The sequence below is a fragment of the Rosa chinensis genome, chromosome 5, assembly GCF_002994745.2.
Source record: "Rosa chinensis cultivar Old Blush chromosome 5, RchiOBHm-V2, whole genome shotgun sequence".
Lineage (NCBI taxonomy): Eukaryota > Viridiplantae > Streptophyta > Magnoliopsida > Rosales > Rosaceae > Rosa > Rosa chinensis.
Genome location: NC_037092.1, coordinates 21,549,931 through 21,577,796, shown reverse-complemented (window position 1 = coordinate 21,577,796; position 27,866 = coordinate 21,549,931). Strand labels below are relative to the sequence as shown.

The 27,866-nt window shown below is 38.3% G+C and overlaps 3 protein-coding genes across 3 annotated transcripts; 1 reads left to right on the top strand and 2 right to left on the bottom strand.

Annotated features, from left to right (window-relative positions):
• Positions 1–2,125: 2,125 nt before the first annotated feature.
• On the top strand, positions 2,126–4,897 carry LOC112203419 (disease resistance protein RPM1). Its single transcript, XM_024344388.1, has one exon. The coding sequence runs from the start codon at positions 2,126–2,128 to the stop codon at positions 4,895–4,897; it is 2,772 nt and encodes a 923-aa protein (XP_024200156.1).
• Positions 4,898–17,877: 12,980 nt separating this feature from the next.
• Positions 17,878–21,611, bottom strand: LOC112165095 (splicing factor YJU2). Its single transcript, XM_024301504.2, has 8 exons — positions 21,256–21,611; positions 20,967–21,116; positions 20,720–20,854; positions 20,566–20,631; positions 20,068–20,121; positions 19,807–19,914; positions 18,441–18,522; positions 17,878–18,346 (listed from the first exon to the last, which is right to left on the bottom strand). Exons 1-8 carry the CDS (start codon positions 21,451–21,453, stop codon positions 18,096–18,098), a joined length of 1,044 nt encoding a protein of 347 aa, XP_024157272.1. The 5' UTR covers positions 21,454–21,611; the 3' UTR covers positions 17,878–18,095.
• A 1,715-nt stretch (positions 21,612–23,326) lies between these two features.
• Positions 23,327–27,144, bottom strand: LOC112165094 (bystin). Its single transcript, XM_024301503.2, has 11 exons — positions 26,694–27,144; positions 26,429–26,603; positions 26,276–26,327; positions 25,724–26,051; positions 25,267–25,346; positions 24,894–24,941; positions 24,360–24,506; positions 24,183–24,255; positions 24,018–24,093; positions 23,768–23,858; positions 23,327–23,641 (listed from the first exon to the last, which is right to left on the bottom strand). Exons 1-10 carry the CDS (start codon positions 27,048–27,050, stop codon positions 23,779–23,781), a joined length of 1,416 nt encoding a protein of 471 aa, XP_024157271.1. The 5' UTR covers positions 27,051–27,144; the 3' UTR covers positions 23,327–23,641; positions 23,768–23,778.
• Between the last annotated feature and the right edge of the window lie 722 nt (positions 27,145–27,866).

The following is a 27,866-nucleotide window of genomic DNA, read 5'->3' as shown; positions in this document are numbered from 1 at the left end:
ATATATGATATAGGAATTTTTATGTCACATCATCTTGATTATAGTTTTAATTCTTATTAAATAAATATAAATACTTTATTGAGTATGTAGTGAAATTGGAAAATGAAAATAGATAAGGAAAATTACAAAGAATGCAATATAATATTATTGAATTGGAAAGTCTAGAGAAATTAAATATAATATTTTTTTGGTATAATTGTTGTCTTTAATAGTTATTTTATAAGAGGTTATATATGTCATTTAATAATTCATAATAAAGTGAGGTCAACTGAGCAGATTTAGAGGTCCTAATAGAAACACTCTTTCTCTTTATCTAGCTAGGGTTTAAACGTTAGATCTGAATTTATTATTTTTTGTTTGTCTTTCCCTTATATTTAGATATATTGTAGATGTTAATCAATGACTGCTAACGTGTAATTTTTTCTTACCTCTTAATTTAGACATAAGTATTTCCCAAATTCAATTTATTAATGCTATTTCTTTTGGATGAAATTAATCAATATTTGGAAAGAAAAGTTAACGTCTATTTCTTGACACATAATTCAATATATTAATGCCATTTGGGAAGAAAAATTAAAGGAAAAAATTACTTAAATGAAGAAAAATATTGATCAAAGAATTTGTATACATATCTCTTAAATTAATACATAATTAATAGCTGATATTTTTTTTTGTCACCAAATTAAATTCATTAATGTAATTGATTCACCCCCTAACATCTAAAAGGAAATGTAAAAGGGTAAAGTTGGTGTTGAAATAGTATGATGTGGCAATATATATTATATTGAATTGAAAATAAAATTTTATATTTACTTACATGACATAATATTTAGGATTTGATGCCACAAATCTTAGGCCTCATTGAGGCCCCATATCATTGCCCAAAAGAAAATCAATAACTCAATGTTTACTGTTTAGTTATATTAATCGGAGGTTAGCTTTCTTTATATAGATTTATACATGTTCTAGAAATTTCTTTTTATACGTATGCAATTTCTCAGCAAATGCTTTAGGCTGCTTTCCGAAAATGGAAGGAACTTCCCATAATTAACTTGCAAGTAGGTCTAAGCAAATGCATCCAACTTTCTCAGCAAATGCTTTAGTCTGCTCTCTGAAAATGCGAGGAACTTCCCATAATTAACTTGCATCGACTAAAGATATCACCCTTAGCTACTTTGCTTTCCTTTATTTGTATTTATTTGTTATGCATATATAATCGGACTCTTGAAACCGACCATCAATTAGGACTATTCATAGATTATCCAGACGTTTAAATGTATAAATCCTTCTTGATTAACGCACTTTCACTTTGGATTTTCATAGCCATAACACGTCAAATATTTCTCCTTTCGCGATAACTCGTTTATGACGGATCGCAAATACCTCCTTTCATAGCCATAACACGTCAATTTCTCCTTTCGTGTCAATTTCTTCTTCTTGATTAACGCACTTTCACTTTGGATTTTCATTTCCCTAAACCTAATGGCCGAAGGTTAACTAGATATTGGTCTAGCAATATTTTTCAACTACAATGTTGAGTAATTTTTTTTTTTTTTTTTTTAAAAAAAAACCCCACCCCATTCCCACCATTGATGGGGTTCGAACTCTTGACCTCTTATAAATGAGACCAAAGCCTTACCACCCCACCAAACACACACACCCAATGTTGAGTAATTTAAAAAACCAAAGTCTAGATATAAGTTTTTTTGCATCCACCAATCTGTACATACATTATATAGTACTGTTTGTAACGAGGTCATTTCATATATGGCCACCGAACTGCGTATAATGACTTGATTCAGTCTTATGCAATTAGCTGACTTGTACCATCAAAAGAAGACTTTTTCCGGTCAAAAAAGGACGATATAGAAAATTTGCAACTAGCTAGAACCATTTAATGGCATGCCAGGCCATCTAGGGAATTTAATGGCAGAATGGACCTCATCATCGCCATGAAATGATTCTAGAGGTCATGTATGCATGAATTCCACCAAATATTTTTCATTAACCTCGATCTGCTTCTCCAAACCTTTCATCTACCGCAAGTTCGGTTTATAAACAGATCGACTTGTGTTTCTTTTTTGTGCACCCCTACCATAGAAAGCTGAATTGATTTGTGCGAACTATGGCCGCGGATATTGCCGTTTCAGCAGCATTGGCATTAGTTGAGAAGGTCGCAAGCTTCGTCGACAAAATACGCAAAAGTCCGAGCCATGTCCGTGAAGCTCTTGATAAGGCAAGAACTTGTTTGGAGAGGATGGATGCCTATCTAACGACGTCCCAAGCACGGATTGATCAAGGCAATCAAGTGCAGCTTCAAGCTCGTGTTAAACAGGTCCGAGATGTAGTTCATTACATTGAGGATGCACTTGACGAGTTCACAATTCAGGTTCCCCATCATTCCCAGTATACCCATTGGTATTCTGGGATGACACGCTGCGCTGCTCATTCCACGTCTTATTGGTTAGCAAGTAACAGATTGTCCTCCGAAATTGAAGTTATTATTACAAATAAGATCGGTTTTCTTAGAGAACTCGATGGACTCACACAAGAAGGCCAACCAACTTGTAGCACAAGCCAGCAGCATGGAGGTACTTTGACCCCGCAAGTTCTTGAAGACGATGAAATAGTGGGCTTTGACGTGCCTAAACAAAAACTCATTGAACAGTTGATGAAAGGAGATCCAAAGCGTCTGACGATTTCCATTGTAGGTCCTGGCGGCTCCGGCAAAACCACTATCATGAGGAATGTTTACGACACTAAAAAGGTTCAAAGGAATTTTAATTGCCGAGCTTGGATCGATGTGTTGCGTCCTCTAAATCTCGAAAATGTGTTGCGCACCATGTTGAGCAGTTTTGATCCAAAAGGAAAACGGCAGGAACCAGAAGGAACAATTAATTGTCTAAAAGAAAAATTGAAACTACTTCTGCAGAAAAAGAAGTTTCTGGTTGTCTTGGATAATGTTTGGCGTAACGAGGATTTGGAGTCCATTGTAAATGCACTGCCCAATGGTTCCCCTGGGAGTAAAATACTCGTATCAACTCGTACGTCTGATGTTGCTTCTCATTCCTCCAATAACTACATCCATGACTTGAGTCGTGGCTTATCAAAGCAACATGCCCGGTATCTGTTCTGCAAGAAGGCTTTTCCAAATAATAATAATAATAATAACTGTCCACAGGAGCTTGAGGAGTGGGTTGAAAAATTCCTGAAGAGGTGTGACGGTTTGCCTTCTGCAATTTCAGCTGTTGGTGCCGATCTAGCAAACAAGCGGCATTCTCCAGTTGAGTGGAAGAAGGCATATGAAAGCTTTGAAAGTTGGGGGTTGAGCTACAGGGATCTTCCAAGCCCGCTTAGAAGTTGGGAGTTGAGCTACAGGGATCTTCCAAGCCAGCTTAAAAGTTGTTTCTTGTACTTCAGCGTGTTTCCAGAAGACTACTCTATCAAACGTGAGAAGCTAATTCGCTTGTGGATAGCCGAAGGATTTGTGAAGCCAGAGGGTAGAAAAACAATGGAGGACGTTGCAGAATGGTATCTAAATGAACTGGTTGGTAGAAACTTGGTTAGCGTCAGCAGCAAGGAAACTGATGGACAAGTAAGGAGGTGTCGTGTTTCGAATCTTGTTCACCACTTCATCATTTCTAAACCTGAGAATTTTCTCTGTGTTTTGAAAGCGAACCACAGTACTACTGATTCAGGTACAAAAATTCGACGCCTTTCTGTTCAAGATGACAACATCACTATATCAGGGTCTGCATATGATTTGAATGGTATTCGTACCTTGCTAGTATTTGGCCAGGGGAGTTCTAATAATTTCCGCCAGTTTGGAAATGTACTTAAAAACTTCAAGTTTTTAAAGGTTTTAGATTTGCAAGGTGCGCCTTTGAAGAAGTTTCCAAAAGGTGTTGTCGGTCTCACCCTCTTAAGGTATTTGAGCCTAAGGGAAACTAAGATTAAAAGAGTTCCAAGGTCCATTATCAAGCTTGGATTCTTGGAAACCTTAGATCTTAAACACACCCAGATAACCCATTTGCCAAAAGAGATATGTAAACTCTCCAATCTGCGCCACCTCTTAGTCCATCACTGGGATGCTACATCTAAAAATATCCAAGCGGTAGTGGTTTCTTCAGGAAATATTAAAGCCCTACGGTCCATACAAAAGTTGTCACTAATTGAGGTGAAAAAGAGAAACAATAGAAAGCTCATAAAAGCCTTGGGAGAGTTGGTAGATCTAAGGAAGTTGGGGCTGCAAGTAGATCTTGCAAGTCAAGAAGATAGAAGACAATTATGTTCATCCATTCAGAAAATGAAACATCTTTCCATGCTTGATCTAAGATCAAAGAGCTTGGAAGTGTATCTAGATTTGGATCATATGGAATCCCCACCTAAGTATGTACAACGTCTACATTTGGAAGGGCTCCTAGACACGCTGCCGCGGTGGATCCCCAAGCTTGAAAGTCTGTCCAAGATAGCTCTAAAGTGCTCAAAACTGAATGATAGGGTGGAACCCCTTGAGGCCCTTGAGTCTTTGCCTAATCTGATGGAGCTCGACTTGGTTGATTATTCCGAAGGGGAAGTGTTGAAATTCAAAGCTGGAACGTTTAAAGAACTAATTCTAGTAAGTATAGAACAATTTGATCAGCTAAGAAAGATGGTCATCGAGAATGGGGCGATGCCTAAGCTTAAGAAGCTAACCATATCCAAATGTCGCAATCTGGAGTTAGTTCCAAAGGGCATCGACGGTCTCACATCCCTCGACCAACTGTGTGTAAATGACATGCACACGAAATTCATTGCTCACTTGAAAGGCATAGCGAAGAGAAGCAGCTGGGATATTTTTCGACGCAAGATTTCAGGAGGTTGCAAGATTGTTATTGATGGCACTGAGCAACCTTGACCTGAAAGAAACACATGCAATGTATAATTGAGCATTCCATTTTTACATCAATCTTTATTTTTGTTTGTTGAACTAGTTCTTCTCAAGATCAAGGATTTTAATAAGTGTCACTTCTTTATAATTGGTGTTACCATTTCGATCCTTTTTCTATCTTGGGGATGTGAAAAACTGGACTGTTTGTCCTACATTGAATAAATGAGACATTGCATAAATTTTATAGGGATTTAAGACTCCAACTATTGTCAAATTCGTTTTGTAGACTTATTTGGTAGAAATTATGAAAAATTATTTTTCTTATCATACCTGCAAGCTGATGAGTGCCACTAAAAAGTCTAAAACCTTGTTTTTAGACGGTGAAAAAAAAAAATCTCATGCTTATGCACACATTACTTAATCGGATTGACGTCAAAGAATTTTCCACTCAAAGGTACAAGCGTCTCCGTGATTCTTTACGTGGGGTGCAATAGGGCGGAAATAGAGGCCATGAGAGCGTCGGTTACCTAATTAGAATATTGGTTCTTCAAATGTTTACTGTACTTTATAATCATCACTAACTACTCTCAAACAGGTTAAAGAATTCATGAACTTGATGGGGGCTATGGAAGCCCTAGTCAAGATTTGTGGGTATATTTAGCTAGTATTGTTCTTTTAAATTTATTGGTGCGAAAGTTGGTTCTCTTGTTTATCATGTTTTCATGAGTGCACACTGAGATGCATGATCTAGAGATTAACTAATGTGGTGAGCTCTTTAGTGGTTATTGTTAAAGGAAATGAGCTTTGTGTGCCTAATCAAACTAGTAGTAGCTCCATGATTGTAATAGGAGAGAAGGTTCTAGAATTCCTATTCCTACTCGGATTAGTTTTCCTTGTATCATTAGAACATGTACTTTGTAATCCCTATATATAGGGTTCATATTCTCAATAATGAAACACAATTCTCTCATCAATCTCTCTCAATTCTATTATTCTTAAACACGTTATCAGCACGAGCTCTAACCACGAGAATAAAAATCCAAACCAGAAAAAACCTTCAAAACCACCGCTGCCACCTTCAAGCCTCACTGCCGCAGCTTCTAGCCCACGCTAGCGTCACCTGCACGCCTTCCCCTGCAGCATCTATGAGCCCCTGCGCAAGCATCCCTGCTGTTTCTGCAGCACCGCTGCACGTCTGCTGCCCCTGCAGCTCCAAACTGCATCGTTCTCCCTTCCTGTGTACATCTGTCTGCTTGAAATCCTCGAAACGTCTAGTTTGGAACCTCAGATCAAAATCTTTTCTTCATCAAAGTTGTTTGTCTCTGTCTCTTCTATCTGTCCTCCAAATTTCAGCCATACTGGAGTTATTTTGAGACCTTTACACTAATCGAAGTAGAAGCTCTTCAGAAGAGAATCTGCTCTGAATTCAACAAGTAAGTTTTAAATTAAAGTTCCTGCTTTCCGAAATTTAAATTTCTCCTTTCTTTTTCTTCTGGGATTTTCAACCTCCCTTCTTCTACATCCCACCTTTCTGATAACGTGGGATCGATTCTTTGAAAAGCTGAATCGTGGAGATTCACGCTATACGAACTAAGAGCGTTCGTAAACCACAAACTAAGAGCATTCGTAAACCACGAACTAAGAGCGTTCATGAGCATCGAAATATTACGAACTAAGAGTGTTCGTAAGCTTCGGACTAAAAGCATCCGTAAGCATCGATTTATGACCATATAAACATCATTGTTTCGGTCTAATACAAAATTTCTTGGAAATTGATTTCTTGGTAGCATAGCTCAGAAATCGTATTTATATTAGTTTTCGTGGAAGCATTGACTCCGAAACTAACTTGTTCTTGTTTCATCTTTTAGGATGTCAAACATGAACAAACTCGATTTTGTTCCATTGGATTATGCAGGCCAAAGGTACTTAATATGGGTCATTGATGTCGAGATCCACCTTATTGCCCGTGATTTATTGCATACTATCCAAGAGCTTTGTCCTATAAAAACAGCTCCAGACCCTCAAACTGAGAAAGATAATTCCAGGGCACTTGCCTTCATGAAACGTCACATGGATAGTGACCTTTAGTTTGAGTTCATAAATGAGGATAGCGCTATAAAGCTTTGGCAAGCGCTTCGCGAACGATATGGCAATGTTCGTGACTCCATTCTTCCGAATACAGAAGCAGAATGGAAAGATCTTTGCTTATTTGAATTTGACACAGTCATGCAATTTTATTCGAAAGCCCTCCGCATCAGAGCAATGATGTGTCTCTGTGGAAAGACGATCACAGAAGTCTAATTGATTGAGAAAACCCTCAATATCTTCCCCGTCTATGTTATGAGGTCCTCTGATTTATTCCGGACTCATGTTAATGCAAGACAGATCACAAGTTTTTGACAGCTTATTGAAGCTATGGCCATTGCTGAAATACATGGCAACGAGCTTGTGAAAAGAGAAATTGATAGGCTTCAAGATAGCCATCAAGAGCATCGTCCTATGGCTAGAGAAAGTCGTCATCGATGTCATGATCCATACGATCGAAATGCTCAAGAAGGTAATTGCTCAAGGCGACAATCACATGACCGTAGGAGGTGTGATTTTGAGGGACGAAGGGTTAGAAACCATGGAGCCAACGTTGGCCAGAGTCATCACTTTCCAACTCCCTCAGTCCTAGGGACTATGTATATTGCGCCAATGCGCCTCAATCAAGGGATCAGAATCCTCTTTATGGTGTCTATTTCTGATATGGAACGTCTTATCAATGGACCTGAATTTGCAATGTACCTAAGAAGGTAGTCGCATCATGGTGATCAAGACATTGAGTTCACAAAGACTTTAAATCTAGCAATGAAGACAAAATGCCGCAGTTTTTTATTTAGAATAGTCTTTTATTTTCCAAGAATTATGTAATGGTAATATGTCTTAGTCAATAAATGACATTTTGTATTAACTCTTTCTCATGTGGCGCATCCAATGAAGTATGATGTCTAGGAAAGTAATTGAAATTAGTGGTACTTAAGAGAGCTTCGCTCCACCGACATCTCTCTCTACTTCCCTGGTCATATTTGATTGGAGTTACCAAACGGATAGAGTGACTACGATTTGATTTTTATTTTGGATTAGATAATGGCCACGAAACATTGATGTAAACATTGGCTATTATTAATAAAGTAGCAATTTATTTTATCTCATATCGTAGACATATTTTTCGAACTTTATTACTTCAAAGATATAAGAGCCAATGGTTTTGATGTGGAAACACATTGTGAGAATGGACAAGAGTTTATTTGCATCACCTCTAACGATCGACTATGGACATAAAAGAGTCTTAGAGAAACTTATGTGTCGATCTAGTGGGTTGTATGCAACCACTATTTGAATAATTGAATCCAATCATGTTATGAGAGATGATTTATGGGATTCCAACACATATAGGCTTTGGCATGACCATTTGGGACATCCAGGTCGTGATATGATGATCCGTATATTAAAGACTTCACACGAACATCCATTTTTCAGAACAAAAAGAAGTAAAAATCGGATTTTGGACACCGAAAGAGCCCCTGCGCCTCACGGCGCCGTTCACCCCCAAAACCGACCATCCTTGGCCAGCGCCGCCGTCCCCCTGTGGCCTTAGGGTGGCATTGATGAAACCAATGCTCTTTTGTCTCCAACTTTTGCTTCTGAAGTCAATTCTGATTTTGTGGCTCAACCAAAATTCTCATTGGTTGTTTCTAAAGCCCATCATTCATTCTGCAAAGCCTGCTCTTTAGCAAAATTAGGATCGAGACCATCCTATGCAAAGGACACTAAAGAAACTATACCATTCTTGCAAAGAATCCAAGGTGATATTTGTGGACCTATTCAACCACCATGCGGACCATTTAGATATTTTATGGTATTGGTTGATGCATCAACACGCTGGTCACATGTTATGCTTTTGTCCACAAGGAACGCTGCATTTGCTAAACTCCTAGCCCAAATTATTAAGTTAAGGGCTCACCACCCTAATCATCCCATTAAGTCTATAAGATTAGACAACGCTGGGGAGTTTACATCAAAAACTTTTGATGATTATTGCATGTCCATTGGGATTGAAGTTAAACATCCAGTTCGTCATGTTCACACCCAAAATGGTTCGCAGAAGCCGCCATTAAACGACTACAAATGGTCGCTATGACATTGGTAATGCGCACCAATATCCCTATTTCTGCTTGGGGCTATGCAATATTGCATGCAGCTGTGCTTATTCGTCTAAGGCCTACTGCCGTTCAACCCTTTTCTACGTCCCAGATGGTGACTGGTTATAAGCGTGATGTCTCACACTTACGCATATTTGGGTGTGCAGTTTATGTGCCAATTGCGCTGCCACAGCGCACCAAAATGGCCCCTCAACGACGATTAGGCATTTATGTTGAATATGATTCTCCAACGATTGTCCGCTACTTAGAACCCTTGATAGGCGATCTCTTTACCGCTAGATTTGCGGATTGTCACGTCGATGAGACAGTCTTCCCGTCGTTAGGGGGAGATAAGAACATAAATGTTCAACAGGAATGACATGAATTGTCGTGGTCTGTCCCCACTCTGTCTCATCTTGATCCCCTAACCGCACAGTCCGAAATTGAAGTGCGAAGAATTCTCGATCTTCAGAACGTAGCAGAATCGATGCCTGATGCGTTTTCTGATATCGCTAAGTGACGAGATCATATATACTTGCTGTAAACATGCCTGCAAGGATTGATGTCCCTAAAATTAGAGGACATGACGCCATCTCAAGGGCAACTGAGCATGGCGCCAACGTCCCCTCTCACAATGATGGTGACGTTGTGGCTAGGCCCACGGCTCCTACCAGGAAGCGTGGGAGGCCCATAGGTTCAATGGATTCTAGCTCAAGAAAGAAAGCGAGTTTGGCACAAAATAATCCATTAATCATCGATGTAAATAATCCATCTCATGAGAATATTCCAGATTATGGTTATGTCCAAGAGACATCATTGGGGGACGCTCCAATGTCAGAACCGATTCCAGAGAATAGAGAGATCTCCATGAATTACACTAGTGTACATGAGATAATGGATAGAAATTCTATGGCTATTGATGATGCATTTGCATATCATGTTGCAAAAGGAATCATAGAATATGATGATATCGAACCTCGCTCTGTTGAAGAATGTCAACGAAGAGCGGATTGGCCTAAATGGAAAGATGCGATGTAGGCTGAATAGGATTCACTAGCAAAGAGACAGGTATTTGGGCCTATAACGCAGACACCCCCAGATGTAAAACCTGTTGGCCATAAATGGGTCTTTGTTAGAAAGCGTAATGAGAAAAATGAGGTAGTTAGGTATAAAGCCCTCCTCATGGCGCAAGGTTTCTCACAACGCCCTGGAATCGACTACGAGGAGACATATTCTCCCGTAATTGACATTATAACGTTCCGCTACCTTGTCAGTTTGGTAGTTTTTGAAAAACTTGACATGCAGCTTATGGATGTGGTTACAGCATATCTCTATGGGGATCTAGATTCAGAGATATATATATATATGAAGGTTCCAAATGGACTTCAATTACCCAAATCAAGTGGCTCTAAACCACGGAGCGCGTTTTCAATAAGATTAAAACGCTCACTATATGGATTAAAACAATCCGGACGGATGTGGTATAACTGTCTAAGTGACTATTTGATTGGGAAGGGATATATTAATAAAGAAATATGCCCATGCTTGTTTATTAAAAAGAACAAGTTCCAGATTTGCAATCGTAGCAGTTTATGTCGATGACATGAACCTAATTGGGACTTTAGATGAGTTAAAGGAAACTGCTAAATACTTGAAATCCGAATTTGAGATGAAAGATCTTGGGAAAACACGGTTTTGTCTTTGTTTAGAACTCGAGCACCATAGTGATGGGATTTTGATCCATCAGTCTGCATATACTCAGAAAATTCTAAAGGCCCTTCAATGAAGATAAAGCAAAGCTTGTGAGTACTGCCATGATCGGCCGTAGTCTTGAGCCCAGAAAAGATCCGTTTCGTCCAAAGGATGAGGATGAAGAATCATTAGAGGCCGAAGTGCCCTATTTAAGTGCAATAGGCGCATTATTGTACTTAGCTCAATGCACAAGACCGTACATCTGCATCGCAGTAAACTTGTTAGCTCGACATAGCTCTGCGCCGCCGCCATTGGATTGGTGTAAAGACAATATCTCGATACTTAAGAGGTATGATTGATATGGGCCTATTCTATCCCTACAGAGAGAAGAGGAATGACGGAATTTGGGATCAGACCCTAAGAGGCAAAATGCCACCGTCCAAGGGTTAGCCGTCGGCCATGTTGCCGCTGCCACCGTCCATGGTAGCAGGCGTCTCCCTACTCCTCTCCGTCAAAACGACAATGATATTTTGATGGGTTTTGCTGATGCAATGTACCTCTCTGACCCTCACAAAGGTCGCTCCCAAATGGGTTATGTCTTTACCTTGGGAAGCACTGCGATATCTTGGAGGTTTACAAAACAGACCCTTGTTACTACTTCCTCAAATCATGCAGAGATTATTGCTCTATATGAAGCCATACATGAATGTATATGGCTAAGGTCTGTAATTAGACATATTCAAGGAAGTTGTGGTTTGAAGTCTACCACGGATGAATCTACATGCATTTATGAGGATAATGCAGCTTGTATTGAGCAAATGAAGTTAGGTTTCATCAAGGGCGACAACACCAAGCATATATCGCCTAAGTTCTTTTATAATCAGCAACAACAATCACTTCTAAAGATTGAAGTGAGTTAAATCCGATCAAAGGATAATATAGCGGACTTATTCACTAAGTCGGTACCTAAATCCACATTCGAGAAACATGTGAAGAGCATCGGATTGAGAAAGTTATCCGAAATCCCATGATTGTAGTAATCAGGGGGAGATATCTACATCAGGGGGAGTTATGATGTCTACATGTTCGATCTCGAAGAGTGAAGGACGTTTTGTACTCTTTTTCTCCTCCTCAAGCTTATTTTTGTCCCACTGGGTTTTTCACTCGAGCAAGGTTTTTAATGAGGCAACGGATGAAGCGTCACCACCAAGTTTGAGCGGCACAAGGTAGGGGGAGTGTTGAAGGAAATCAGCTTTGTGTGTCTAATCAAACTAGTAGTAGTTCCATGATTGTAATAGGAGAGAAGGTTCTAGAATTCCTAGTCCTACTCGGATTAGTTTTCCTTTATCATTAGAACATGTACTTTATAATCCCTATATATAGGGCTCATATTCTCAATAATGAAACACAATTCTCTCATCAATCTCTCTCAATTCTATTATTCTTAAACAGTTATAACATAGAGTTAGAGGGGTTAAAGGTTCTAGGGTTTCGTTTTTTTTTTTTTGGTGGTATCTAAATTAAAGGCAAACGGCATAGAAAATGGAAACTGGTTAGACCAAGTCTATGGAAACTATTATGTTGTGGCCACAAGACGTAACTACATCCGCGACAAAGTTCGGAAAATGAATCAATTAGAAGTTAGGACTGCATTTTGAATTGCTGTGGAAAAGGTCGTTCCTATGGAAAATTCTTTCCATGTACATTAATTCCACATTGTCATGCATGATCGATTTGGATTCACTTTGAAATTGAAAAACATAAACCTAATTCGATCAACTGACCCTAGTGCTTGAAAATTGTACGTTTGTGTGTGCGTGTCTATATATGTGTGTATCCTTTTACTAAGGGATCTCTTGTGGGACCCACTTTCGATCACATTTCGGCTTCTCGACCATTCAGTTTCTAGGTCTTAATTTATAGATTACTCGGCAAATTTTCAGCCAAATTGATGATTGTTAAGTAAGCAAACTAGATTAAATCAATAGACGACTGAATCTGTCCAACCTGAACCGTTCATATTTATAACTGTAAATTGTAGTTATGAATGCCTGAACAATTATCAATTTGGCTGAAAATTTGCAGACATGATATACTCATAAAGATCTAAAAACTGAATGATTGAGATGTAAATATGTAATCGAAAATAAGCAATCTATATAACACTTTTGAATAGATCACTATATGAGTAGATCTCTATTTGAGTGGATCACTTATACAAATTTTCAGCTAAATTGATGATCGGTAAGGTCCCAAACTAAATCAAATCAACGGACGAACTGAATCTGATCAATTTGAACCGTTCATATTCATAATTATAAATCACCGTTATGAACGCCTTAACGATCATCAATTTGCATAAGTGATATACTCATATAGACCTAAAAACTGAATTGTGAAGACGTCAATATGTGATCGAAAAGTTGGTCTAATAATCGATCCCTTAAAATGGCCAAAAGAAAGAATCTCTCACTAGAAATACCCTACACACACCATATAATTATGTATGTATGTATGTATGTCATATCAATTCGATGGTTAATTGTTTATGGGAGGGTTTTGCTCTTTCTTTATCACTTATTAGATTAAGTATAGCGTTCGGCCAATAAGTTACATGCAACAACCTTCCTAACTCGATCAGTAATTAATAAACTAGTAAAGTAGTAATATTAAGGAGATCTTAATTGACAATTTGCTCTCTGCAACTGCGTCATTTGTAATACGGTCTTAATCTTGTGTTTGAAGCTAGCTCTAGAAATTAAATAAACAAGAAAAACTTTCTAGCCATCTACATAACACAGTCCTCCACTTACAGATCGACCATAAACCAGCACTGTGTCCTGACTTGTTTAAATCGAGTACGTGTTAGGTAACTAGCTGACTTCTTCCCAGTCGGCGGGTCGGTTTCTGAACTGGTCCTCATACGTAGTAATGTAGAGATGGAAAGAACTCTGTCATCTCGCATATATCACCATCTTTTCTATGATTCTATCAAGAGGAGACTCTTCCTTTCATAAAAATATGTGGACATAGTCATTAGTCATAATCATATAGCTTTGGATCGGAGCGCTCTTCATGGAAATAATTTTCATTCAACGGCCTGCGGGATATTCGATCTTAGGATTGACTGACTTTGTAATCTGGTTTTTTCCTTGCGAGTTGCTAATTTGTATACTAATGCAACTTGCACAGAAGATTCTTTTGATACATCTGCATGCATATCCAATATTTTTTCCACATTCATTGAATCCTACATGTTCTGCAAGCCAATTGTCTTTTAAAGAACCAATACACAGACTCAAAATTAAAAAGTAAAAAAAAATTAAATTAAATTAAATTCAACCTAAAAATATGAGACAAGTTATGGTACATACCAATATCTCATACACTCATTTTACATCTATTTGAACAAAAAATTACAATTATTTGAATCAAAATTACAACATTGAGAACAAAAGTTACCATATTCATTTACACTATTTACATATAGTTAAACAAAAATTACAACATTGACAACGAATTTGTTCAAAAGCTTGTAACAATGTCGTAAGAGGTGTAATTACCATTATTAGAACTAAGATTACACAAAATAGGACTAAACATTACCACTCTGACAACAAATTTGTTGTCACATTTGTAAATGTGTGTATGAGATACTGGTATGTACTATAGAATTTTCCTAAAAATATTTCACTAATTTAAAACTAAACAAATTGAACCAGAACTAGAAGAAATTTACAAGAAATTGAATGAAACAGTAGATGACGAAAATTTAAGAAGGCATGAAATTGGCACAGAAGCATGAATTTAAAGCATGAAGACATGAAGAATCCTAAAACTAACTTGGAAATTCGATCACCTTCAATAGGAAAAGAGAAATCAAAAAGCTTCCATGGCGGCTTCGTAGAGAGAGAGAGAGAGCGTTTGAATTGAAGAAGATCTAGACGGTGTTCTCTCTCTTCGTCACTCTTTCTCTCTCTTAGCAAAGTAACAAAAAGAGATTTTTTTTTTTTTTTTTTTAATTGTTGAGAAGTAATAGATTCCTTTAAGAATTGGATTAGAAGTTAAAATGGGCAAAAAAGTAAATTAACTCATAACAGGTGGCAAGTAGAGAGCATGTTGTCCTTATTTATTTGTTAATAACTTATATGTGTTCAAGTAAATCCATAACTTATATGTGTTCAAGTAAATCCATAATATGTGTCTGGCCCAAACTCTAAGTTACTTGTGCAAGTTGTAATAGGGTTACTCTTAGAGATAATCTCGGAGAATCTTAGTAGATATCCATTCATTGTACAATTATGTTTCCATGTACAACTTTGATTCTATGATTGGTAATCCTCTATATAAACAGACCCCTATTATCAATGAAAGCATAGCAAATTCTCTCCTAAATATCGATTTTCTAAAACACGTTATCAGCACGACGCCTTAACCCCGAAACCCTAATTTTGTAGCCCTCAAATCTGAGCAATCACAGCCGCACACCTTGAAGTCCCCAATCGCAGGAGCCAAGAACAGGCGGCAAACCCCTAGAATAGGCAAGAATTGCCCTGAACCAGCCATCAGAAGTCACTAAACCGGAAGAGTTAGCCTCGCCAACCCCTGCCAAGACTTGCTGAGACCTGCTAAGTCTTGCTGAGACTTTGCCAAGTCTTGCCGAGACACTGCTGAGAGCCCTGCGCTCATCTGCCGAGTGCCTGCACATACTTGCCAAGAGCCTGCGCGCCTGCTAAACCGGAAGAGTTAGCCTCGCCAACCCCTGCCAAGACCTGCTGAGACCTGCTAAGTCCTGCTGAGACTCTGCCAAGTCTTGCCGAGACACTGCTGAGAGCCCTGCGCTCATCTGCGGAGTGACTGCGCGCCTGCTAACCTCCTGCCAACATCTGTGAACCCCGCCTCACCCCTTAGCGACCCCTGCATACGACACTCGCCAGCGAGCCTCGCTAGCATTCGACATCTACCGACAGCTTGCACGTCAGCCTCGCAAGCCCATGCACATGCCTGCATAGCAACCCCACAGCAGCCTTGTCGACCCACCACCACCGGCCACCAGTTTCCGGCGACATTTCCAATGATTTTTCCGGCAATTTTTTGACACTTTTCGAGGTATGGTTTAAAGGTTCTATAAGTTCCCCTTTTTGAAGTTTTTATTCTTTTCTCTCTTTTTTCTCGGGGACTTGTAACCTCCCTTCTTCTACCCCCATTTCTTCTTCATAGGGGAGACCAAAAGCTGAACTGTGGGGGTTCATGCTCACTCCAAGCTTAGAGTTTGTAGAGTCCTCCAACCTTAGAGTTTCTTGAGAAGTTATAATCGACCACAAACACATCATTGTTTCGATCTAATCCAATACCTCTTGGGATCGAATTTCTTGGAAGCGATTACGCTCAGAAATTCCTAATTTCTTGGGAGCGATTATGCTTAGAACTTTTATATGTGGTAACCTTTTTTTCTCCGAAACTGACCCTAATTTCTTGTCATTTTTCAGGATGAGTAACCTGAACAAGTTGAACTTTGCTCCACTAGAGACAACAGGCGCAGGACACCACAAATAGGTATGTGATGTGCACCACAATCTTAAGGCTGAATGAATCCTCGATACTATCTAAGAGCCAATTCAGAACATACTTACTCCTCAACAAGCTGCCACTTTATAAGCAAATGGAGCTACTACTGAGGCAAACCAAGCTAAAGCCATCATTCTCATGACAAGACACATGAATGACGTGCTCCAGAATGAGTACCTCAATGAAGAGGACCCTAGAAAGCTATTGGTAAAACTCAAGCAGCGATGTGGCAATGTTCGTGACTCCTGGCTTCCTGATTTAGAAGTGAGATAGCATAGCCTTAGCTTCTGTGATTTCAAGTCTGTACTTGACTACAGTTCGGAAGCCCTTCGTATCAAGTCTTTGATGAAGTTTTATGGAAAAAACATCACTGATACGATGTTGATCGAGAAGACTCTCTCTGCTTTCCTCATGTATGCACTGATAATTTCTAAGAATTATCGGATCGATGTAAATACATGATGCATCACAAGGTGTCATGAGCTTATTGGTGCCATGAAAGTAGCTGAAAGGCACGACAATATCCTTGTGAAGAACTATAACTCTAGACTCGTGGGAACCAAGTCTATTTCGGAGTCTAACTATAGTCGCACCCCTAAGGGAGGACGCAAGGAATGAAACCCTAAAACTAGGGATAATTATGGACGTTAACTCTAGACTCGTGGGAACCAAGTCTATTTCGGAGTCTAACTATAGTCGCGCCCCTAAGGGAGGACGCAAGGAGTCAAACCCTAAAACTAGGGATAATTCTGGACGTTCTGGTCCATATTCTCGCCCCAAAAAGGAAGGTAACCACCAAGATAGGCATGCACAGAACCATGGAGGTCAACATGTGAAGAGAGAGAGGCAGAGCCTCCGGCTATGGTGGTGATGCCACCAAGGACAATGGCTGTCCAAATTGCGCCCGAAAGGCACCTCGATCAAGGGAGCCTGACCATGATGATGCTTATCTTTCTTCATGGAGCAAGGGAATCAAATTACATGGAGCAAGAAGATCAAGGTGACGATCTCTCTCTGAGGGTGGAAGAATTCAAAGGCCAAGAGACTGGCGATTTTGATTAAGTCTTTTATATTTTCCAAGATATGTAGGCAAATGCCATATTATTTTTGTAGTAAATGCCAATGGTTTAGTTTTTCTTCAAACTAGGCTCATCCAAAGTAAGTGTGATGTCTAGGAAGATTTTGAGATTAGTGGTACTTAAGCGAGCCTCGCTCCACCTACATCTCTCTACTCACCTGGTCACATTTGCTTTGGAGTTACTGAAAATAGTTAGACGATTGTCATTGTTTTGCATTAGTTAGTTCATTGAATTAGATTTTCTCTGGTTAAAGAGACAATGATGTAATTCTAATTGGCTTATTAATAAAAGTTGAGTTCTTTTCATTATGACTTTGTTTTAATTACGAGCTTTTTCTGTTAGGAACGGATTCTAAAGAACTGCAATGTCTTGCGAATAGTGTGACTACGCACTCTATTCTTCACCATAAACAATTATTCTTAGAGATGTTGCCTACATATTCCTCTGTGACCAACTCACTTGAAAAGCCAAAACCGGTTTACTCTTAATCACATACATTTCCTTGTATTATGAATTACCAAAAGGCAAACAAGCTTGACACTGTTTGATTAAAACAGCATGTACAATGTTAATGATACACCGAGTCTTTTTTGTGAACAATCAGTACCAGAGAAGCCTTTGATTTAAATATCTTTGGTCTGGAAGGAAAATCTGTCTACAGACATTCACCGATTCAGTATTGTATAACAAAACATTCACAAACTACTCATCACTATCATCACTGTTGTAGTTTTGGAACAGCGATTGTAATACGTTGCTTCCACCGTCGGTCTTATTCTCGCCGTCCACTTCTTTCTCATCTTTAGTCAAACTTTTGGACTCCTCTCCAACTTCTTTCTCGTCCACTTTCGCCAAATTGTTAACTTTAGCCACCACTGGTTTCTTAACTACTGAAAGCCTAACAGTTGGAGACTTAAAAATGATTTTAGAATCTTCTGAACCATTCTTTTTTCCTGTCAAATAAAAACATGTTTAGTACTGGCAAATGAAAAGCAAATAGAAAGACACAAATAGTCCAATAATAAACAGTTTCTGTGTCTGACATACCTCTGCTGCTTGAGCTATCAGAAATACTGGTTTTTGTCAACAAATCTGTTGGTTTGCTTTTATCTTGACTAAGCTTTCGTTTCTGCATGGCAAATATGTATACATATTCATTAGATAACTATGTCCATCACAGAAACATGGATAATATGCTGGAACTAACAATGATTTTGTTACTAAGTTGAGGAAAATAATTAACAGAAAGCTGAGTTTTGAATGCAGACTGGATACTTAAAAATGCATCATGGGAACATACAAGATAATTGCTTGGGGTTGGGAAGAGATGAGTGGAAGAACACACCATATTACTGATTATATTAATATGGTATAAGATTCATCAACTTTCTAGAATTTATAAGTAAAAGTTTCCATTTTCATCCCACAGCTCTCTCTTCTTTCCATTCTTATCATTCACCCTCAAACACAAGCACATTCACCACCAAGCATGCACCACCACACACACATTCAGTAGTATATACCACAAGATTTGGCATCAACAAAGTTTAGTTATGACTTGGATAAGAATGCGATTTCAAATCCTGTAAATGCCCTATTCTTCAGAACTTCAAATTTAGTCCTCCTTAATCAGATGAAACGGCTTATGCTTGCTCAATATTATCTGCCTCCGAGAGTGACATCATGAGTTTTAGCTGAACTGAATTTAATCAATTTATAATCCCACTCATTTTTCTGTGCATTCATGTTAACTACTTAATGTAAGAATTGGAGTCATGGTAAAACTTTTGAAGTCGTGCGACTTACCTTCTATTTGCATATGCTAAAGCTAAACCATTCTCTACAGTATTACAACCTAAAAACTATTCTTCTACCACAGTCCCCAGGGTAACATTGTACAAATAATATGTAGATTTGAAACTGTACTGTGTATACTTGAATAGATTTTACTAACCAGTGAGCATCATACAAACCTCAAAGTGCATGGAATGCAGATTTCTGAATAAGTTAAACTAAATATGCAAAGGAAGCAACAACCATAAGACATATCCTTTAATCTTTGTAAGGGATAACAGCAGACTTTTGATGATGACTGGAAACTATATCTAACTAGAACACAAGGCAATAGACCGTCTATAAAAGCCATTTACAACAAGGGAAGTGCTATATCTAGAGGAATAACAGTTACTTGATGGTAATGACCCCTATTTAAATCCTTCATACAGTCTACGTAGGAACACTATCTTGTAAAGATAAAAAAAAAAAAAAAAAAAAAAAAAAAAAACGACATATGAGATAATCATAAGACATCTAAGAAAGTAGAGCGGGATTAATCTAGAAGTTATCTTTCAACTAAGAGGTTATGCAAGTTCATCAATATATATATACCTATCTAACAGTAAAAATGTCATACCTTTGACAGATGATTAGACGTTTCACCATTGCCACTTAACGGCTCTAATAAATCTTCATCATCATCTAAATCATCATCATCAATCCTTCGAACATAATCTTTTGAGTTCTGCATATATTGTAGTAGAAAAAAGAAAGACATCAGAAACAAACATCCCGCAAAAAAGAATAGGGAAAGTAAAACAAAGACAACTCTAGATCAAAGATATTCAAGTTGGAGTAAAAAAAGAAAAACGAAAAGAGAGAGAATGTAAGTACTAACATGGAATACGATCGATTTTATGACTGCTTCATCCTCCTCTTCCAGCCTTTTCTCCTGTCAACACAACAATTTTCAGTACTCTCAAATGTGGGATTAAAGCAACAGTTGTTGAAATCATAATGCATAGAATATATGGCTCTTCACTCCAGTGGCAGCTTCCCTAGTTGAATGTGTCTTGTTTGAAAGAGTTGGTAATATCATGTGGTTGGTTGATCAGTTGATCAGACTCAGGCTCTGTACGTTCCCTAACACAGTGTGGCTATTCTATGATTGTAACAAATTTACAGGCAGTTGTAACAAATTCACGGAGACCATGATGCCGGAGCTGCAACTATTGCCTGTTTCAGGAACCAGGCTCCTATATGTTTGCATATAAAGAACTACACGAGTATACACATACATGGATAACATTCATGACAATGGATATATACATCAGTCAGTACACTTGTGTCTATTTGGTTTAAACTGGACTAAATATAAGAAGGCACATTTTCATACCTTGTGTGCAACCGTATGTTGCAAAGCCTCCAACATCTCATCCACACTCACAGTTGCATGCCTGGACTGAAAGTAGAAAACAATGTATCAGTATTAAAGGATATAGACAAAATCAGAAATGTCACTCATATTTAGCAACCAGTGAGGCATCTACCTTCATGGACTTCATCTCATCCAATGCGGCAAGGATATCCATTTCTCTTTTCGAATCCAAGGTTCTGTTCTCCAAAGATTTCATGGCATCTCCCATTTCTTCGGCCTCCCTCTTCTGCTTCTCCTTATCCACTTCCTGAAAACAAACACACACACAAATCAGAGTCATCAAACATTGTCCACAACAGCATAACAAACTCCGAAAACAAAAAACACATCTAAATAAGCACTATGCTTCCTTCCTTTACCTCATCCTCATTACGCCAAGGTTCGAAATTTCGTGTAGCCCCGGCCTCCACCACATAGTCTGAGTTCTGCGGGTCCGTCTTCATCGCAAGCTCCGCTGAGCACTTGGTGCACTTGAAGTAAAATCTAAAGATTTGAATTCCCAAGTACGTCTGCAAACAATAGTAACATCAGTAATCCAGTCCACAACGCAATGCTAGGCAGTTATAAACCCTAAGATTCAAGAAACCCTAGAATCAACTGCGCTGGGCAATTAGAAACCCTAAGATTCAAGATTGGTGATCCACGTACCTCGCCGACGACATCTTCTTTCCGGGAGTTGAATTTGGTGCCCTTGTAGATGTAGTTGCCGCAGGTGTTGCATCTGATGCTCATCGGAAGCATCATACGGACCTTAATCTGCTGGTTCTTGGGCCGCCGGACTCGGGGCAGCTTGGACGGGTCGAAGTCCGGCGGGTAGTACTTGTTGAGAACCTTACGCTCTCCCATGCTTGGTGCTCTTCAAACGCCGGAAAGAGAAGGGCTTTGATTGGATTTGGGTGGAGAGTAGAGGAGAGAGGGCGGGAACTGAGAAAAGGGGGTTAGGGATCTTGGAGAATCGGAAATTGGGAGGGATTTTATGGTTTAGGGATTTTGCAGAAAGAGCTGTTTGTCCTTTTATACATAAAAGTAAAAATAGATAATAAAAATAGTAAAAGTAAATAAAAACATAGTAATGTGACTTCATATTGGTTTCTTATAGGGTTTTTACTTTCTAATCTTTTTTTATTTTTATTTTTTGGAATAGGAGTTTGAAACTTAGCCTGAGAGGTTCAGTCTCACACATGTATATATTATTAATAGTTAAAATAAAATATGTTAGGGAAGACATTAAACCAAAGCCTTGTATAGTAACAGCAATATCCTCGTAGAGCACATCCCAAATAATAACGGGTGACTCATCTAACCATAAATCGTTTACATAACTAAAGCTAGCAAGATGTACCAAACAATTGGCCACACTATTTGCTTCTCGAAAGACATGACGGAAGTGAACATAAGAAAAACTAGAACCATATCTTTTACAATCATCCACTATCCGACCAATAGATGAGAAATCATTAGCATCCTGTGACATGAGGCTAATAAGCATAGCACAATCACTCTCTAACTCAATGTCATGAGGCTAATGAGCATAGCACAGTCACTCTCTAACTCAATGTCAGTATAACCTTCATGAATAGCAAGCAATAATAGTCATGTACTCATGTCTCATTTTTAACGTGAACAAATTTGCTGCTCACCCGCCCTCTGAGGTTTATGATCCACACTCCGACACCTGGAAGGCTGGAAGAGATGCTCTCCATTTCCTCGCTATCAGAAGGACTGGTCTTTCACTAGAATAACTGGTTATGCTATTTGGTACGGCTGTATTTTGGTTTCTATGCAGCCTCATGAGAAATGTGAGATGTGGGTATATCAGGTGACTTTGGATAAATGGAGAGAGGACATATTTCTTGAACTTCTACCTTCTGCAAACTATCATGAAATATGTCAACAGACAACGTGTGTGGATCACCACATTTGATATTATCTACAAAGAAGGAAAGAGGCGTATCCGTACTCTAGATACTACTATGCGTGAAGTAGATATTGTCTTGGTCGATTCGAACTTGAATCAGGCTTCACGCTAGAATGTGAAGAAGGAAAAGAGATTGTTAGCACCAGCAGTATGATGCAGCCAACTGATGATCCTCGATTGTGCAAGCTTCAACAGGCTGCACGCGATAAGATCCTAGCAGATTCGGAAACGGAGAGGGATGACGTCGAAGTTGACGGAAGTCAACCTTGTTGGCCAATCTGTTCAGGCCCTGTCGAGAACCAAAGTCCGGTGTTTTCTGAAACCATAAATCGAGGTCAACTTCTAGTGCTACTGAATAGGAGTACTGATGTTGTGCATTTGTTCGATTGGGATTGGTATGACTGGCTACCTCTTAATCTTGGATGTGTAATCTCAGATAATTTTTATATGTTTCGGTGTTTGGCACAATGTTATGTAAATTATGGGAGTATGCATGCTGCTGTGAGAGTGTTAGAATATTGTGGGCGACTTATGATGATCTGAACAAGCTGATATTGAGATTCTACTCGAGCTTCAATCGAAAGGTACAGCTTCAGGAGTGGCACTTTTTTACCCTTCGAAAAGTGCTGTAGCTTTACTAATCATACGGTACCTGCATCATACAAATTTGAGCTTTGAAGCATGTATCGACCAGTTCAGTATAAAACCAGAGACGGCAACCCTGCAACTGAAAAAGTTCACTAACACTACTAGTGCATTCCCTATTGACACTACAACATCACATAACATAATAAATATAAATCAACAGAGAACTGTCAAAACTTTTTGCACCTTCAAATTGAGGTCTCAATTCCAATGTAAACTCAATAACTATATATATCAGTACATCAAAGAATCTTCAGTAAGAAATACTTAAAAAGATGTTTTGATAAACATCAGTAGTTCAAATTGCCACTGCAAGGAGAGTGTCTCTGAACGCGAATTTGAATATGCACAAACTAGATTATGAAGCCTTTAGATAACTGTGATTTGGTCAAAAAAATGTATCACTTCTGAAAGAACAGAATTGCATCTTCTTCCAGGAGAAATATTTCATTGGAGAACTCTGCCAACCATCTGCAATACAACCATGGATTGGCTAAATGAGCAAATATACCTAAACAGAACACTACAGTGCAAAATGAAACTTATAAAAATGACAAAAGAATTAAGAGAAAAGAAACAGATCAACAGATATCTTACTGAGAACTAAATTAGTCATCCTCCATAGGCACCTCTGGAATATCAAACATATCTTCTTCAACAGGTTTAATCATCACAGAATCTGGAGAAGGTTTGTGAAGTCAAGGGAACAAAGTGCCTTTGTTTTATTTTTTTCCACTACTTGAAATTCGATTTAAAACTCTATAGTGACAGATTCAAAAACTAAAAGAACAAATTTAAGTGAAACAATTGAAACACGAAGCAAACAAAAAAGAAAATAAAAGGATATCAATTGACATAAGGTCATCCTCCTTCTCACCACGACTGCGGCTATTATCTAGCTCCTTTCTTATTTCACGAGTTACCTACAATTGAATAGCCGGATCAAGATTACAAAGTTCCACAAAGTTATGCAATTCAAATATCGAGGCTCCTGTAGAGAAAATGCTATTACCAGATCGTGCTTTTGAGTTTGAAGAAGAACTCTAAGATTATCTTTATCCTCGTTCAGTATATCATTTTTGTACCTGCCCAGAATTATGCACACAACTGTATATGAGGGACAACCACAAATCAATAAAACTACTGCTCATCCCTTACATAAGCAAGGAAATATTAAAACTATGCCCACCTTTCCACAAATGCAAGAAGTGATTGGTGCCATATCACTGGCATTACCCTTGTTTCATTCATAAATCTCATAAAATGTCCAACAAGAGCATCAATTACACGATATGGCAAAGCATACTTTTTCTCCAAAAGAAGCTTTATAAAATAACTGCAACAATTTAAAAACCAAAAGTCAGTAACTCCAAATGTCAAGGGATCTTCATCACTCCCTAATTAAGAGTTTTTCTAGACTGGTGGATCCTCAAATACAATAATGAATATTCATAAAATTATATACATTGGACAAAACAGATAAGAACATTGGTCACCATTATGCAATATACAGGGGAAGTTGATTGAATGGGATATTCAACATCTTTGCAGTGCATCAGGGACAGAGGCATCCAATGCAATAATTGGGGGGAAAAGAAATTTTCTTACAAACCAAATTTTGCAATATCTTCCTTTCAGAATTTTATGGGCACCAAAAGCACAGTTACACTTGAGACAACATATCCTTTATATCATTCAAATTATGCATTATAGAGTCAAATACCTCGTTGTACCACAGTATTCCATGTCTGCTAGCTTCATTACTGCAACACTGCAAATACATCAGAAGCATGTATGAGAGATCTACAAGATGAATAACTATTCTAATAAGACAATAGGACACTAAGTCATAGTCAATAATTCAATTGGTATCTCAAAACATCTAAAGATTTAATAATATGCAACTGTCGTGGCTTTATTTATGGAATGCTTAGATAACTATCAAGCACAATGCGGAGAAGAAAAACAATGTAGTAGCAAGTTTGGGTACTACAAGTCCCAAAAAAAAAAAAAAAAAACTCTTAATCTTAAAACGGTCTGTTTGTTTGGTAGCATTATGTTGTTACAAAGTCCCATTTGATCGGCAGATCACATACCTTGAATGAAGTGGCGGAATGGAAACCTTTTGTAAGACGCTCCCAACTATGACAGCTTCTCTTAGATTGCACGTCCCTGACTGTTCAGGAAGAGAGGCGGGGGAGGGTGTTAGAATTACCAAAACATTCCCAGGCAGAAAGGAAAATTTCAATAAAGTATGTTAGCCTGGCATGAAGCACCAAAAAACAATATACACTTCACATGTATATTTATAACTATTGCACAATAGTGTGCTATAAAAACCATGGTGGCATGGTTCCATAATTGTGAGCATTCTTGCTTTTATTCTTCACCTCAAGGTGGAATAGTACCTTGAGGTGGACATACCAAAGTACTTACCCTCAGTATTGACAGAAAGAGAAAGAAGAATTATGTATATACAAACAAATAACACCTTAAGTTTCAGAAATACTAAAATTATTTGGACAAGTATGATATGCTTTAATAATCTTATACCTCGCACAAAGGTAGCAATATTCCTTTGAAAAAGGCAGCAGGCTTGTAAAGAGACTTTTTCAAAGCCTGATAAAGGGCAAAATGCAAACGCTTGTTCTTCCGAATGTCTTCTCTCACACGTGGAAGCAAGACAAGCTTGTAGAAACGTTCTACCTTCTTCGCAGTCAAATTGGAAGCAAAAATTCTTGTAGCTTGATACATCGCATTGGGAGACCAATTCTCAGGCTCAGTTAAATATAGGACATCTTCCCATTGATTCATTGAAGGGATGTGTTTAAAGGGTTTGGGAACCTTTCCAGCCGTGTACTTTTTAAGAAACTGGCCAACCCTATAGACAATGTAAACCAACCATAAACAACTCGTCTAACACACGAACATCTCAATTCAGAATTAACTAAAACACAATACAAATTTGCAGATTTCATCTCTGCTGTACCCAACAGCTGATTAAATAACGGATACAGATACATTTGGACTTCAATTAAACAGAAAAGAGAGACTTTACATGAAAGCATCAATCCCATCAAGTAATAAAAGCAATGCATTGCTTACCCCTTGAAGATTTCTATGGTGTCTGCATCCAATTTAGGCAAAGGTCTCATATCTGCGACGAAATCCAATTACAATAATTAGCATATAAGCGAAAAAAAAAAACATACATTAATGAAAAAGCCTAGTAATCCATTCAAGTACCGATATCTTCACCTGAATTGGCATTTGATGGAGTGATATTAGAATCATTCTCTTTAATCCTTGCAACAATCAGGTCTGCAAGAGTAAGCTGCCGCCCCGCATCCTTCGAAAGAAATGCATCCAGTAATTTCTCATCCTCTTCCACCGCCGCCTTACCCAATACTTTCTCATACTCCTTCCCAATCTCCTGCAATTCAAACACCCAATTTCAATTTCAATATTTAATTTCACCAACTAAGATTATACACATTACCAATGTCCAAAAAAACACCTTTACCTTTGTCATCCTGTTCGTCACTTTAAACGCTTCATCCTCGCCGCGATTGTCAAGAAACCCACCGAACTCATCGGGGTCGTCCTCATCGTCGTCATCAGATTCAACCCCGTGCGGCTCTTCGGTGATGTCCGATAACGCGTTGGGGTTTTGGGTTCGATTCTCGTCGTCCTCGACCTCCCTCTGCTGAAGCTGAGCCTGCTTGAGAATCTTGGCGCTCATGCCCGACGAAATCAGAGTCTCGTCGGTCTGGTGCTGCTTGGACTTGGTCCGCTTCTTGGAGGCCACAGAGGCGCCATCGTCGTCGCCCAGAAATGGCTCCGGGTTGTGATGCCTCTCTCTCCCTCTCTTCTTCGGCATTGATACAGAGACGAAGGTGTTGCGATTTTGGACCAAGCTCAAAAACCCTGAGATGACTCTAAAACCCTAGTGGCGGATTCCAGTAGGTTTATATATTACTTTTTTTCTTTTTCTTTTTTTGAGAAGAAGGTTGTGGTGCAGTGTTCATCACGTGATGGGCACGTGATGCAGAATAACTGAAGAGGATTGATGATATCAGCACGATCATGGTTAACCGGAGTTTTTTTTTTTCACAACTTCATTTATTCCCTATAAATAAAATAAGGGTGCGGCTATTGTCACTCTATCATTTTCTTTGTTCACTCTACAAATATTTAAATTATTGAAAGATCATATTATCCAAATGCAAAATAACTAATAAGTACACTAATTTTCTAAAATTTAAATATTTAAGGAAAACTAATTAAATACAAAACTACTTAATTTCTCTTCTGATAACATTAATCTTCATCTTCTCTATCCAAATTTCAATTTATTACAATTTTCTTTTTTATCTTTTTGTTGCTTCCTCATCGTTAATTCGATATTCAATTCACAAAACCATTAGTGTTAACTTCATCAAAATCTTTATAATACCTTTATAAACACCAAAAGTAAAAAATTTAAAACACGGAAAAAAAAAATCAATCTTTGTTTTGATTGCTCATAATAGCACTTACTAATTTTTTAATATGGTTTGAAATAAATGAACATTGAAACTGAATGGAAAAAATAAAAAAAATGGAAGTAAATCAAATTATGATTTTATTAAGAAACTTTAATATAATTTAGGACGTCTTTTTAATTGATATAAATTAAATGAGAAATTTTCGTTAA

Excerpts from the sequence above, each read along its gene's own strand:
- LOC112165095 (XM_024301504.2), bottom strand. The coding sequence starts at position 21,453 with ATGGGAGAGCGTAAGGTTCTCAACAAGTACTACCCGCCGGACTTCGAC. Across the intron at positions 20,632-20,719 it reads ATGAGATGAAGTCCATGAAG|TCCAGGCATGCAACTGTGAG; the intron begins GTAGATGCCTCA and ends TTCTACTTTCAG. Across the intron at positions 19,915-20,067 it reads TAAAATCGATCGTATTCCAT|AACTCAAAAGATTATGTTCG; the intron begins GTTAGTACTTAC and ends CAATATATGCAG.
- LOC112165094 (XM_024301503.2), bottom strand. The coding sequence starts at position 27,050 with ATGCCGAAGAAGAGAGGGAGAGAGAGGCATCACAACCCGGAGCCATTT. Across the intron at positions 24,942-25,266 it reads ATTCCGCCACTTCATTCAAG|TGTTGCAGTAATGAAGCTAG; the intron begins GTATGTGATCTG and ends ATGTATTTGCAG. Across the intron at positions 24,256-24,359 it reads CTTCTTGCATTTGTGGAAAG|GTACAAAAATGATATACTGA; the intron begins GTGGGCATAGTT and ends AATTCTGGGCAG.
- LOC112203419 (XM_024344388.1), top strand. The coding sequence starts at position 2,126 with ATGGCCGCGGATATTGCCGTTTCAGCAGCATTGGCATTAGTTGAGAAG.